The 15939-nt window shown below is 36.6% G+C and overlaps 1 protein-coding gene across 2 annotated transcripts in view; it reads left to right on the forward strand.

Moving 5' to 3' along the window:
- Positions 1–15939, forward strand: part of BRIP1 (BRCA1 interacting DNA helicase 1) — a 94065-nt gene that overhangs the window by 36223 nt on the left and 41903 nt on the right. Inside the window, exons 17-22 of one of the 2 annotated variants that reach the window (XM_072353438.1) lie at positions 7553–7665; positions 9949–10031; positions 10703–11029; positions 11724–12533; positions 14285–14358; positions 15094–15169. In XM_072353438.1, coding sequence (XP_072209539.1) covers positions 7553–7665; positions 9949–10031; positions 10703–11029; positions 11724–12533; positions 14285–14358; positions 15094–15169 — 1483 coding nt within the window. The remainder of the gene's footprint in view (positions 1–7552; positions 7666–9948; positions 10032–10702; positions 11030–11723; positions 12534–14284; positions 14359–15093; positions 15170–15939) is intronic. The other variant, XM_072353437.1, reaches the window with a different exon arrangement.

The following is a 15939-nucleotide window of genomic DNA, read 5'->3' on the forward strand; positions in this document are numbered from 1 at the left end:
CTGTGATCAACCTGCTTTCTAAATATGTTTTATGGCTTGTAACCCGATGCTGATTCCAGTGAACAGTAATATTAGAGAACATAAATAACATGGCAGAAAAAGATGCGTAATCCCACATACATGTTATCTGATGTTAACATACTATTCATTAATTCCTGTTACGTGTTTTGAATTGTAGCATTTTGGATCCAGACATCATTCTTGGACAAGAAACTCATCACCAAATATGATGTAAAATATCCAATGTTATGTTCTCCATATGTGTGTTGTAAATATATGGTACAACTTCAGGTGTTAAAAGGAGAGTGTTTGGTCTCCTCCAGTAACTGTATGCTTTTGTATGTTGCATTATTTTGTGTAGAACCTTTAAGGAACGTAACTTTTTTTTCTTTTCCAGTTGCTTCACTTAAGAATTTTAAGCATGTGACATCTTACATTCACTCACTGTCACAAAGAGAAGAGTCTAAAGCTCTTTGCCAGTGTTAGGAAGAAAGCAATGATTAGGGTTCATAAGTGTACTTAATAATAACAATACTGTGTTAAGAAAGAGAGGCCAGACCTGTAATTCTGTACGATTGAAAATGGTTTCATATTGCTGAAGAATCAGGTTGCTAAAGCAAAATATATAAAAGAAATGTTGGAGTATTGCTTAAAGCTACGGTGCTCTCAATGGTGGGGTTTGGCTCTTGTGAAGCAGGAAAATGTATTTCAGAGCCAAAAATGACTTCTTTGGCTGTGACCAGGATTTCCTCTGCCCACCTCTGGGACCTGAAACTAGAGGTAGGAAAATCTGATTTTGGAGCCAAGTGTGACTTGTTTAGTTCAAGTCATAATTTACTGCTTTTACCTTGGGGACCTGAAAATAAAGGAACTCGCTATGAAATGTTGATAATGGGCGGCTCTGAAGTGCAAGCATTAAGCTAACTTTCCCAGAGAGCATTTCTTCACTTCCACCTTTCCAGATGCTTCTGATCGTAGTACAGTAGAGTGTACATAATCATATAACAGCAAAGAGAACTTAGCAAAATAGAGAGGAAAACACAGTCAAACCCTTTAACATCAATAGATGCACACAAAAAAAATGAACTTGGTAAGGCTGGACTTCCTGTGCGATGGCATGACTTGAAAACTGTAGCTGAGTTTGCTGTTTATGAGAAGTATTTCCCATCACTGCCATACTGTGATTATGAACTATGATAACACATCTTTTCTTTGCTGTTTCCAGCGATGTGTTTTATAGTACATGAAGAAGCACTTCATTTCAATTACAAGTTTCTTGGTTACGTGCAACTTCAAGCAGCTGTAAGGGCTGAAGTTTCTCTTCTGGAGGGATCAAAAAATTGACGTATTTGTAGCATTTCAAATGTTTCTGAGAAACTTTGCCTCATCTTTCCTGTCAAATTTGATGTCATAAAAGCCTAAAATGTGTGAGATACCATTTACGGATGACCTGACATCAATGTGATTTCAATGACTGTAGAAAGTGATCTTTTTTTTTTGGTGTGATTATTTATCTTAATGATTTTCTGAACCTGAGCTGTGTTTACTTTCTCCCTCACTCCATTACTGGGGGGAGAAATATAAAGTAAGGAGCAGAGATGAATGAATAAAACTTTCATAGGAAAGCCATGCCTTGTAGTATTTTATGTATTGAATGTCTAAGAGGAACATACTGAGAGGGGTAAAAGTGCAGTGTATGTATATTCTTGTACACTTGTATGCACTTAGATTTCTTTCTTCCATGCCACACTTAATATTCAATATTAATTTATATTTTAATTGTAAAGTAGCTTCTTAAATAACAAATGTATAAGAAAGAAATGGAGCATTGGAATGTGCAATTTTAAGTAGTAAGCCTATAGGAGTTATATTGATACACTTACTGGGGCAATCTGTAAAGGAATTTGGTCAGTCCCATCTTGCAGCACCACACTGACAATATTTCAGTCTGCTCTGATGTTATTTATGAAGGAGTAAGGCAGTGTGCTGAGTCACACCTTCAAAAGGTGGCTGGCTCTGAATCCTGTGCACCTCCATCACTTTTCTTCCCCTCCCCTTAGGAAAAGGTCAGGAGATGAAGCTACTCCCGTTACCAAATATGTATGTGGAAGTGTACATTGAAAGGAGCTTTTTCCTTAAGATGATTTTTACGTCTCATTTCAATAAAATTTTGGTAGAGGTGAGGTCTTGTTTTGCCTTGCTATAACGCTTCACAGGCAATGCAATAAATAGGTGATGGTGTGGCAGCTGCTTACATCAGCAGGAAGCGAGAAGATATCACAGAAGCCTTTCACTTCCCACCTTTCCTGAAACAAGAATGGTTGTAGTAAGTCAAAGCCATCTGCACTTTCCTTAAGTGGAGGCTCCATTTATGGGAGTAGCTGCAAAATCCTGTGGAATAGGGCATTCCTGTGGCTAAGCAAGGTAACGTTTCAGTTCAGCTTTACTTGTAAGGCTGCTGGATGGCATTTTTCTTCTACTGGTGCAAGGCTAATGTCAATATGCTGCCATAGATTACAGAAATCATCTCTGAATATATCTGGAAGTTAAGCCTTTGGATAAATAATATCACAAATCAAAACTTTACCTTTAATAGTTTACTTTTATGATCCATAAAAAATTCCGAAGTGATTTTCTTGTGTTTATCTTATCCTTAGCAAGTAGCGCTGACCTTTAAGTTTTTACTTCACTGTCAAAGTATGTTGAAAGCTTTAAAAGTGAAGCTATCACCTTGGGGATTTGTAAGGATGACTGACACTTACCACTTCACCTCTGCCGCAGCGGCACCGAGCGTACACAGCAGCGTTGTACCTCAGGGGAAGCTGCTTGATTTTTTTCACTTCTGCTTCAGTGGAAATGGATTGAATTTTCTCTTCAGAGCAGAGTTTTGGTTGCATTAGATTTTAATCAAGTCACTTGTTCACAGTCCCTCCAAGCCTACAAGACTGAGATGAGTAGATGGGCCTGGGGTGAATGTGCTACAAGGTTTGTCAAACCGTAAAACTCCAGGATCTCGGAGATGCCACATGGTGTAGTTGACAATACTCAAAGTGTTCAGAGGTTGCAGCATTACATAAGCTTCCCATCTCTTTAACACTGGGATTAAGAGCGAGAATACTTGGGAAGCAGTTAGTCATAAAATACACTGTGAGCACATAACATAGGAAATACGGCTTTGCATAAAGTGGTACTGCTGATTTTCTTCCCTGAAGGTAGTGTTGGCCAGTTAGTAGACTCTGATATGCCACAGAGTGGCTTTGCTGCTCAGAATTGTTGATTTGAATTGGAAGCCCCCGGAGGGGCACAGGTGGTTCACCTGCTAAAGAGACTTGTGCAGGATGGACCTGCAGCACTAAGCACCATCTCCAGCCCCTATCAAGCTTTTCACAGTATTTGGTATTCCATTGCTCACAGTTTTGTTTTCTTTTTTTCTTTTAAATGTATTGTGTGTGAAAGCAGAAGAGTGTGTTATTTATTTATCTGATTGCAGTGTTTAGATGCATGAATTGGTTAGAATGGCCTTAAGAAGCATTTGTAATACACAGACTCTAGCTTAATAAACTTTGGGTGATGAGCATTTGCTTATTTCATACTGCTATATGTGTTATCACTGTCTGTACGTGGAATGCCTGGAGCATTTGAAGATAATATCCTTCTGTAGTATCTTTCTCCTGTGGGCTAAGAAGTTGAGGTGTTGTGTTTAGATGGGTGAGGCACAAGATTCATCTATGTCTGCATTATTTAGTCTTAAATCTCACAGATGTTGTTACTACTTTTAAAGCAAGGAGGGAGAAGTTAAATGCTGTACCATTTAATGCTTCTTCCATTGAAGAGTTCTCAAATGTGAAACAACAACAAAAATACATAGGTTTTCATGTCTTTTACTTTCTTGCACTTGCAGACTTTTATTATTACTTGGCATTCATCAGGAGGAAAGTAGATTAGATGGCAAACATACTCTTGTAGAGTTCTAACTATTGCTGTTTCAGGTTGGGGGAGAGATGCATGAGGTTTTTAAGAGGATGGACTTGCTTAAAAACCATTTTTATGTCTTTTTAGAGGATAAGGGGTGAAAGCAGGGAATGCGTTGACCACCTGAATTGTTGTTGTTTTTTTGCTGGGAAATTAGATGTTAAACATTAATGCATGTTGTAAAGTTCGCTGCATGATATAGACAGTAGTCTTCATTTCCATTACTATTTGTCCTCTCCTAAACCCAGATAAAGAAGTTACTGAAACACCAGAAAACATCCATTTTCCATTTTTCATTTCCATGGAGAGGAATGCTGAGGAGATGGGGGCAGGAGTTTCCACAGATTCTCTTTACAGAAATGAAAGAACTCTTTTCTAAGGAAAGAAAGACCGTCTCTTCTAGTTTTGTGGGCTTTTTGTCTTTTGTCTAACCACTATTTTTCTTTCGTATATAAGCAGTCAGCTCATAATAGCTTTTTTTTTTTTTTTATATCTTGCTGTTAGATACAGCCACATTATGTTCCTTTTGAATACATCTGGTTCTGCCTGGCATACTGCTGAAAGGCTGCAGGCTTCTGCAGGTACATGTGCCTGTTTTGGGAGTCAGAAATGATCTCTACTCTTCTAAGCTTCATGTCATAGGCTGACAAATACTGTCCACAGTAACTACGGTATAAACCAACTTTGTTACTTATTTACGTATCACTTGAATTAGTCTGAGTTTCTTCAGGTGAAGTACTGTTGTTTATCCTCTTTTCCTGAGTAGTCAACATTTAGGATGTAGTATAATGTGAATCGTAGGATGTTCAATGAATTTGTTGGAAAAAAAAAAAAAAAAAAAAAAAAGCAAATTCATTTTATTAAGTTGGATTAAAAAAAGAACATTCAAAAATTCTTTGGAGGTGTATTAGAATTTGCCTCAAAAGCTTTTTTCCAAGTCACGATTAGAAAAGTTTGTTCATGGCATTTACTTTTTGTTGCTATTTCTCAGTTGATATTCCGTAGTGAAAGATGTCGAACTAATTAAGCATTAAAAGAACGAGCGGTTAGCAGGTATAATGCTGTTAGACTTCAGTAAATGTGAATGTGACCGTGACCTCCCAGATAGATCAAAGCCTAATCTGTCTGACAGCTACAAGATGGCAGAGCTTGCCACGGGCCTTCTGCTGCTGCCTGCCGAAGCTATTTGTCTGTAAAGTATGCCTGATAGCTAAGAGTATATTTTTAAGGATGAACAGGTAAAAGGCTGTCTTTTGACATTTTAACTAATCCCTTCTAGCCTGTGGTTTACTGCACATTTAGGATATTTGCTAGCAGGAGAGACTGGCTTTTTCACATATGCAACATGTCATTTTGAATCGGGCGTTGATTTGATGTTTGATAATGTAAGAGTTATACAATGAAATAGATTCTCATTGCATTAAAATGACATGCCCTGGCCTTTTACCTTTCCTAGACTTATAATGAAAACTGAACTCTCAGCAACGTAAGTTGTCATCTCATGCTGAGACATGATCATCAAAGTGAGAAAACCCAATGTTTATTTTCTGTTAACCCTTTATTTGTTAAGATAGAAAAGATGCTTTAGCCATTTAGACCAAGGCAATACTGATTTATTATTTTTTATCATTTGAGACATGGAATGCCATTGTTGATGGGCATTACAAGTTGTGTACATTTGCGTAATGCTAATATGCATCGGGTTGTAGTAACAGTGTATTTTATTTATGGGATAATACATTGTAATGGAGATGATCTGCCTGTTCTGCCTTCTCCTGTTACCATTTGCCATTGGTTAGGCTTTAAAGACTTCAGTGAAAGTCTTCAGCCTCATTTCCAGTGTTGAGGAATACCCTGTTGTTCTTCCAAGTAGCACTTACATATGTGGAAGTGCTCGGTTATGCTTTGGTTTCTTCTTAAAGATTGGTATTAATGCTCCTAAGCTGCTCGGAAGAAATCATCTTCTGTTTTGAAAATTACAAAGGAGACTTCATATGCCAGTCAATAAATTCAGGGTGACTGGAACAAATAATAAATCTGTGAAATCAAACTGAATTTATTTTCTGGCTGTAAAGATTGAATTTGTAAATTTGACAGGCAATTTAAAGGGCATAAGTACATAAAAAAATATTTCTTATCCAAATCCAACTTGAAAGTTACCTGTCAGAAGAGGTTAGAAGTCTGCTGTTTTCTCTCCTGAAGCGTGTCCTTTCACTTGTCAGTTTAGAAAGGTTAATACTGTACAAAAGAGCAAAGGACGGACCCTTTTTGGTGTAGTTTTGTTTATTTAAAAAAAAAAATAATTCAACAAATGCAGCCATCACCTCCCCCACGGTCATGAGAAATTCTTTTGCCGTTTGTATAACTGTGTATAATGGTCACTTAACCAACTCTTGTTCCAGTTCAGGTCAGGCAGTTCATGTGTAGTTATCCAGGTGATGAGAAAAGGGAATCGAGGAATTTATTTCACAGTTGTTGTCACAGCTACCTCTGGAGCAGCTGGGGGAGGCTGCTGCTTCTAAATACTTCTTAGCCTGAAGTCCTCTCAGTTGCTTAATATTGCATCATACAGCAGAAGGTAGTGGCCAGCAGGAGCTCAGCAAATGCAATCATAACCAGCCTGCACAAGGCAGCTTCGCTCCGGGGATACTGTTGCAGCTTAAGCCAATTCCATGGCTGCTCTGATTTTACTTCAAATTGTGCCATTAGTGTGTATTTCTCTGCACTTCAAACATGCCTTGAAAGATTGAGTAAATATTAGAACACTCTACGTCTGCCTCATATGAACTGTGAGTAATACGGGTATTAATGATCATCCTGATGAGTGTGGTGGAATTCATTCTTTTGTGGCTAGAGCAGCTTGCTGCATGCTGGGTACTGATGCTAGGTAATAAGGCAGTGTCCTGGCACGCATTCTGGTTAATAATTGAAGTACAGCTACTGGCAACCAACATTCAGGGGGTTCTGCAGCAAAATAGATTATAGAGCTGCTGTCTTCTGGAGCTTCCAGCATTTCCTTTTGGCACAACAGAGGAATTCCCAACTTCATAACCCACTGATTGCAAACTTGAGCCTTGTAGTTAAGGGGCTTTCTTGGCCATGAATATCTGAGACCTTTTGAATGTTTTATGGTTAGAAATGTTCTGTGTATTAAGTCACTGTTGCTAAAGCACTCCTGAAGTGTTTATGTAATACAGGTGCAGTCTTCTGTGTTGTGGAATTTGTATCGAATGTTTTCAAATTCCAATTGCTTCATAGCAAATCTGACGATACGTTTCCAGTTTATTGTATTTGGTCCATTTAAACTGCAGGTATGAATCAGTTGCATGTTTTGACTTTGGCAGCTTGCAACATTGAAGTCTTTACTGCATCACAATTGTGGATAAATGATAACTGTGGACAGAACTTGTGAGACTTCCCATGGAATCAATGTTGTTTCTAATCTTTTTTATCTAATAAGCTCTGTTTTTTTTCCTTATAATATTCACTGATTAAATCAGTCTTGGATCCTTTTTCCATTCTAGCATATTTCCTTTTCAAAATGATAATCACAAACAATATTTTGTGATTTCTTCCATAGGTCGAATTAAAGAGGAAATACAATGATCAGCACAAAACTACAAGAGGCCTTTTACCAGGGAGCCAGTGGTATGAAATTCAGGCTTACAGGGCTCTGAACCAGGCCCTGGGAAGGTGAGATAAACCTTGTGTGATTAAGAACAAGCATATTTGTTGAACTTTTTGCGTGTGACGTCTTCAGTGATTGATTCCTCATTATGAACACGGGGTAAATCACACCAGAAAACTCATGTTGCATAAATCAGCTATTCATGTGCTCTGTACCGGCAGCTGCCTGCTTTTGTTGTGCATTTGAGCATTGTTAGAATTCAGGATTTTTATTTTTCATTCTGCATCGTTAGGCTGCAGGTTTATTTGTTATTATTCTAGATATAAAAAAAAGTATTTGCAAAGGAGGAATAATTATTGAGCTTATAAATCAAATGAAAGTTCTTAGGCCTTTTTAAATATACTAATTATACTCTCGGTGAGCTTAGAATATATATTTATTAATGTTAAACCTACAGTATTTTTGAAAGGGGTAAGTATATATATAAATATATTTTATTTTTTTTTGCAGGCCTTTGCTAAAGGTCAATTCAATTATCATGCTTGCTGATCTCTTTCCTGATTTAGAAGTGGTATAGCTTGCTTTCTCAAATGAAATAATACCCTCAAATTTTATTAACAGGACAGAATTAGTTCATCCTTCCCCAGCAAGGTTTACCATACGCAGGCATAGCTATCTATCAGCTGTATCCAGTGTAGCTGCTGTAGCTGTATGTAGTGTGCATATATGTATGATATATATCTGTATGGTAGATGCACAGACACATTATAGACAACATCTAGTGATATGAATGAAGGTTTAGAAACAAACTTGAGACAGTATAGTGTAAGTAAATAAAATCTCATCGTAAATTCTAGTTGTTGGTATTTTAAGTTTCTCTTAGTTATAATTAGCTAAGAAAAAAAATAATAGAAGTGGTGGAATGCTAGTAGTAAAAAATGAATTTGAAGCTACGTCACTGTGAAATAAATTTCAACCTAATTCTGGCTTTAGTGAAAATTGCTTGTTGTATCATTTGTCGTGTAAATAAATTTCATGCTAGTCAGAATTTAACAGAAGAAAATAGACTTCCATTCTGAAATAAACATGTAAATAGTGTGCGTTATTGTTGGACTCAGTCCTTACTGGCTGAGGTTTGGTGAAGGATGACAGCGAATGATGTCTATTTTTATAAAAACAGAACAGCCCGCTAAGCTGTTATAAATCAGAGTACAGCTTCTTGTGACAGCCAGAGGAAGTAGTTGCTGTAGGTACACAAACAGTAGTTGCTGTGGATGCCTGCAGGGATGGAAGTGAGCAGAAACATACTAGTCCTCAGTCTGGCACTTTTCTCTTAATTCAGTGCTCTCACAGTATATGAAGTAACACAAGTCTTTGAAATGAAATAGCAGCCTTTGGGAATTGAACAGATGGTGTGTATGGCCAGGTGACACCATGCGATGAATTCCTTGCAGTGCTGCTCCTCCTGGAAGTGCAGGATGTCTCTCCAGTGCGTGTCATTCATCTAAACCATGAGTTCACACTTATCCAAGCAATATAAAAATGAGAGGTGGGAAGAAGTTTCTGAAAGAAGTTGTGATAGCTTTTCTCATTGTGGATAGATCTCAAATACAAACAATTACTGTTTCTACAGAGTCACCATTCCTGTGTTAAGCCCTGGCTGATACGCTTGTGTTTTCATATACATCACGAAGATGATTTTAAACATCTTCAGAAATTATCCTCTTCTTAAGCAATGGGGGTAATAATCCTGAACAGATTCTTTTCCATATTTCACTCATGTTATTATTGGGGGGCAGAATGGAAATCCTAATAATGTTAGAAATATCAACGCATGTGAAGTGAATACTGGAATATTTTTGTAAGTCTATAAAACCTCAGCTACAAACTAAACAGTATCACCCACAGCTTTGATCCGCACCATTATACACTGCATTATGAAAATGCTTAGTTACTTTAAAGAAACCCACATGCTTGCCATTGCATTGGAGGTTGTTTTCTTTTCTCCATTTCTCTTACGTTCCCTCCTTTCAGTATTTAATTTGTCTGGCTGAAGAGCTGAAAACAAATATGTGGTTTGATTAGATGCTGAATATTTGTTTTTAATTTGTTTTCACATAGTAATAGAAATGAAGGAAAATTAAGCTTCTGTGATATACTCTGGTAGTGTCGTTCATTCATCCAGAATGGACATTATTTGCTGCAAGGGAGTAGGAAAACACTATGTGTATTTTTGCATGTGTCCCAACATGCTGACTCTTTACAATTTCTCCTGTCGGATCCCTGCAGTTTTTTACTATATGGCCTGTAGTTATACAGATGTTCTTCCTTTCATTGCTTGCCTGTAGGTGTATAAGGCATAGGAGTGATTGGGGTGCCCTTATCTTGGTTGATGACCGCTTCCGGAATAACCCTACCAAGTACATAACCGGTAAGCTGTTGTTAAAAAATGATGATAATAATCTTTTCGGGAAAGTTCCTATTAACAAATCAAGCTTACAGAAATATGATTGTACAAATATAAGGTAAACAGAGTATAGCCATGAAACTAAAAATCTGCAGTTGAAAAAGAATTGCTTAGGAGACGATGTATTGTGTGTCTTTGTTCCTGATGTGTTCAGAAAAGAGGTCTATAAAGGAGTAAACAGATAATGTTGCTGTCTAGTCAGCAGGTGGAGCTCAGCTGCCATGATACAAGTCAAACCATTTTCTGTCTTTCGCACAAAAAGTGCATTCAAATTATTTCCCTTCTGCTTCCTTAAATATATTTATAACTATTCTGCTATTTGAGAGCTGTAAAAACGATGGCTGTATAAAAGCATATTGATTTATATATTTTTTGCAATTGACAGTTGTGATTATCTGAATATTTTGCTTAATCTGAAATAAAGTTGTAAAAGCTTTGCTTTACTTAAATTCTAGTTTTTGTCATACCTTTTTGACTACAGTCATAAATAACTATAATTTAAGTAAGTTTCTTTTTAATAATTCTTGATAACAAGAAAAATGAATACCCAGGCACAAAAGCGGTACATATATAATAAAAATGGGTATATATACTGTAGTTTTGTGGTAACACTTCTTTTTTTCCTCCCCAATTAGGATTATCTAAATGGATTCGTCAACAAGTCCAGCATCATGAAAATTTTGGTAGTGCCCTTGAATCCTTACATGCATTTGCTGAAAGAAACCAGAAAGGCATTGATTTTTCGTCACAGGGTAGCAATGAATTTTTCCATGTACCTTTAAATGTGAAAGAGCTGTCATCAGCTTCTCAACAGGAGGCAACTATTCACCTGTCACCAGATGTTCCTGTTAAAAGTGAGGAGCAAAGTTTGGTCCCAGAAACTGATTTAACTGCAACCATCAACTCAATTAATCCTGAACCATCAAATCAGCCAAGTAATATCACAGCAGTAATACAACAAAGTATGTTCATTTCCTGTGGGGGGAAAAAAGGCTTCATTAACAATTTCAAATGTTCAATCATATCTCTCTTGGATGAAACAAGTATTTTTTACAACTATTGAAATGCTCTGATGACAAATAATGATTCGCATATATGAGCTGTACTCAGTGGACTGCTATTACTCTTAAAACAACTGGTAATGTTTGAAAAGTTTGTAGTGCAATCAATGACGTTCACTTATATTGATTTTGTCATTGAAAAAAATGTGAAGATAATTTAAAATATGCTTGAAACTTGATTTTGAGCATTATTGCAAGGTGAGAGCTTTGATTTAAGCTGTTTAGATACAGTGAGACTACTTGTGTATGCAACTATCCATCCATTCCTCAGTTCTAGAAAAGCTTGTCATTTCACTTCTAATAAGGTAGGCGTAAATTATGTAAGAGAATAAAGAGTAAAAAATACATATTTTTAAATCCAATCGTACATATGCTCTCACTTTACATGGGCCAGTTAATCTATTGATTTCATTAAGACAATTCATTTGCAAAGATAGTTGTAACATCTGGGCTTTTGTTTGTATTGGATCTTAATGAGCATTATAAAATATCTGCAAACCTAATAAAGCAGTGGTAATTTTGATGTGCTAAACATGCTGTAAATCAGCAGGGGGAAGGCATATACAATTAATTAATGTGTTGTGATTTTTCACAGGTGGCCAGAAAGTTGATGTAGAGAGTCATTCTCACAATGCAACACAAAGGAGAAAACATATGGACTCCACACCCAGAAAGCCAGCAACTAAAACAGAGAAAAAGAGTGATTGGACTAATTCTGATTTTATGAAAGAGCACTGCTGCTTTAAACCACTGACTTCAACACCTTTGCCTGTAGCCATGAACTGCGTGTCCACAGCAAGCAGCAAACAAAGGGAGAATGTGAACAGAGCTAGTGAACTTATTGGTGGTGTAAATCAATGCCAGTCATCATTCACTTTAGAACATAAACCAAGTATACGAGAATCACATTTGGAAACAACTGATTTTTCAGTCAAAAATACGGAGGCTCCTGAGGAGCATCTTGATGAGCAAAAGCTTCAAATCGAACCCTGTAGTGAGCTTCCTTCAGTAGGAGGGAAACCTGAACTTTCAGTGTTAGACATGTCGGCTGAGGATGAGGATGAGAGTATTTACTTCTCGCCAGAGCTCTATGATGGTGCAGAATCAGAGGAACAGAAAATAAGACCCCCAGATCCAGATGAGAATCAGATTGAATGTGGAAAACCCACAGTAGCTGATGATCTTTTTGTAATCAATACCTCGAAAACACTAAGTGAGCCAAAAGAAATGATTAATGATGATGGCAGAAACAGAAGTTTACATGGAACGATGCCAAGTGATATCAGTAAGAACAGTGCAGTTAGTACTGAAAAGATGACTAATGGAAAAGAAGCAGATCAGGTAGAATCTCAAGAGGTGGACACCAAGAAACGGAAAATCAGTCTTTCCAGATCACGAAATAAAGGTGTGTCACCTTTTTTGACTGGGCAATACTAGCACATAGCGACAGCTTCCATAGGAAATGTGTTGAGCAGTCTTTACAACATAGCCTCATTGCAGAGCAGAGATTGCTTTCTAGTTCACATTTTACTTCATATGCTATTATCAGACTCAATATTTCATGTTGGTTTTGTTTTTCACTGCGCAAATTATTCACCCTGCAGTTATCTGCAGATATAAATAAGATTCTTCACCCTAACTATGTGACCAAAGGACAGTTATGGTGTGTGGTAAAATCTCTTGTTCTGAGTCTTACAGGTTTTATTAATCTGCCATTAAACACAAACAGATGAGTTTACATCAGAAAGCAAAAAATCCATATAAAATTAGGGTTCTCTGCATTTGTTCGGGTTATTCTTTTAATTAAACACGTTTAACCTCAACTTTGCAGATCAAGTAATACTGTAGCTTGAGATAGGTATGTTCTTCAGAACTCACTTCCCTCACATCTCCTTTGTCTATATATAGTAGACAAGTATATCAGAAGCTATGTAATAGCAGCATTTGCACAGTTTGATATTTGATGATAGACTTCAAAGTTAATCTTTCATCATTTTATACAGAGGCCGAGGTTTCTTTAAAATTTCCTTTGAGAGGATATAATCTTTGGGGGTCAGGTTTTGTATCTATTCATATCGAAATGAGGACTCATTTATTTGCCCTTCACGCACGTTTTTTATGCCATATATAACAATGTAAATTTGTACATAACAGACTTTGAATCTGCCTTAGTCTTTTTTTTTTTTTTTTTAATTTAATCATTTACAAATTTCTTTGATTTACTGCAATCAAAACACCAACCAAGATTTTGCTGTAATAAAATGTCAGGCATGATTTTCAAGAAAAGATTGTTTGTTTCCATCATGTATTAATATGCAGATGCAAGGTTTTTACAACTGTTCTATAGTGAGAGCTGAGTGAAATTTTACTGGTCATTTTCCAGAGAAGTTCATCTAAGTAGCATTCTGATGTCCACCTCTATGTAGCTGTGAATGTCTTTGTGTCTAAAGTGATTTAAATTGTCTCTCTTCTTTATGCAATAAATACAACTTTATAAAATTAGGTCCAAGGCTGGGAAGAGAATATTGTTCCATTTCTGTGATGCTGTGATGCAGTGTTTACTATTTGGTTAAGCATTTTCTTTTATTGCTACCGTGTAAGAATCACATTTAGATTTATGGAAGTCGCATAGTCAACAGGTACTGATGACAACTGTGTCCATGCTCCCACCTGATAGGGTAGAAGCAAACTGTAACATTGGGAGCCATTTAAACATAAAACATATCTAAAGATAAGCATAGCTAATTTAGGTTTAAATTTAAGTAGTTGATTGAATATCAGGACATGGTAAGGTGGTTGTGGTTCCCTGTGGGACTGGCTTCTGGACAGAACTGTCCCACAGGAAATGGGGAGAGGTAGAGGAGGAGGAAGAGTGGCAGTTTCTCTTGGTGGAAATACTGTACAAATTCTATTTTTGTTCATCCTTCTATCTAATTATAACATTTAATAGCTCAGTAGTAAGAATAAAAATAAATAAATAAATAAAAATAATACCCTTCTGCCCAGTCTGGAAGTGGAAGGTGAGCAAAATGAATGAACCAACTTTCCTAGCGTTGTTTGATTTCCCAAATGTAGAAAAGCTAAGTTATCCTCCTTGTATCTATTAGGTTGGCATGATCTCTAATGTCTAATCATTATATCTTGACTTTGTTAAAGGATTGAAAGTTCAGAGACAGTACAGAAGAGGAAAAGCTACTGTTAGGGCAACTGGAAACACCCGTGAAAGAAAGGTACCCTGTAGATCAAGTATCAATATTGAAGTGATTACTGTTGGGTGTTAAAGTGCAGGGGAAATAATATCTATTACATAATCTTTTAAATAATATGTAGATAAACACACAGCAACAGTGTATTTGTAGTCTGTATGGTTTGCTCTAAGTCTTTATACTCAATAGAGACCCCTGGTTTTTGTGTGAAACAAAAAGGCCAATTGTTACCAAGTCCTGTTAGCATAGATGGAAACCACAGCTATTGCAGGCATACGCACTCCATATTATAACCCACTGTACATGGGATTCCTGCCTCAGTATAAGCCATGCTTCCAATTTCTGGTTCAAAGCTAATTTTTAGGGCAGGGTTGACGAGTTGTTCTCCAGCCTTCATGATTCTATGACTTGCGGTGTAAGAACATAATCATATTGAAAGAGTAGTCGACCACTTTTCAAGATTCCTCTGCAAAATTCTAGTCAAAATCTCTGATAGCCTTCAGCATTATTGACTGTAAACCATCTCTTTTTATACAAAGCTATTTCTATTTAGGTTAGGTTAAATGATTTTAGAACTTACTACATTATGAGTTAATATAAATGATAAACGTGGAGTTGAATAAATTTGAGCGTTTCATATCTCAAGTAGTTCTGATAAATTTATTGATGTGTTTATATTTAAAATCTTTAAAAGTACATGGATGCACAGCTAGTATATGCAAAGGTCTATTCTCATTAACTCATATGTTGGCTTATTAGAAGGAAAACCAACAACCTTGCAAGAGAGGACTTTATTGTATTATCTGTGGAGCAGAAATACTACCAAAAGCAGAAGGTAAGAGCTAAAACTGGTTGGTTGTTTCAGGCTGGGAACTGTAGGATTCTTAACCCTTTTACTTTCATAATGTTGGATACTCCGGAGTTATTTTAGAATAATTGCTTAATTTCCCTACTGGAAATTCTAAGTGATATTTCAGTAAAAATAAATTACTCTTAATGTAGTTTTCCAGACAGATTTATCTTGCTTGATTGTGTTCCAGATATATTGATATATTACCTTGAAATGCAATGGGAATCTGAGTGGCACTGAATAGTTAACTGAAAGGCAGCTGGCATTATGTGGAAGGCTGAAAGATCTTATTTGTAACACAATCGCCCATTCACTGGGGTGTGTTCCTTCTCAGGATTAGGCGTTAATTTGCTATCAGTTGGTAGTATCTAGGCACAGTAACTCTAGGTAACTAACACAAGTTGTAATGAAGCTGCCCAGAGTTTTACTGACAAACTGGAACTGTAGGATCACATTGCTGTTCTTCACTACATAACCTACATCATATTAATTCAGTTTGCTCTTTTGTCCTCCGCTGGTACGTTTTAAGAAATGTGAACTAGATGTGTTCTGAAATTGCTTCTACTGCTTTTGTGAGGTTCTTCAGGTTGGGAAAGTCTAAAAGCTGGTATTGGTAATAACTCTTCTAATTTAAAATAAACTCCCTGTATTTTCAATTAGGTCGTATGTGGTAATGATCTAATTATAGGGTGTTGTCATCAGTTACATGCAGAAACAATTAGAAATAGGTGCTTAATATACTTAATATATGAAAT

The sequence above is a fragment of the Excalfactoria chinensis genome, chromosome 19, assembly GCF_039878825.1.
Source record: "Excalfactoria chinensis isolate bCotChi1 chromosome 19, bCotChi1.hap2, whole genome shotgun sequence".
Classification (NCBI taxonomy): Eukaryota; Metazoa; Chordata; class Aves; order Galliformes; family Phasianidae; genus Excalfactoria; species Excalfactoria chinensis.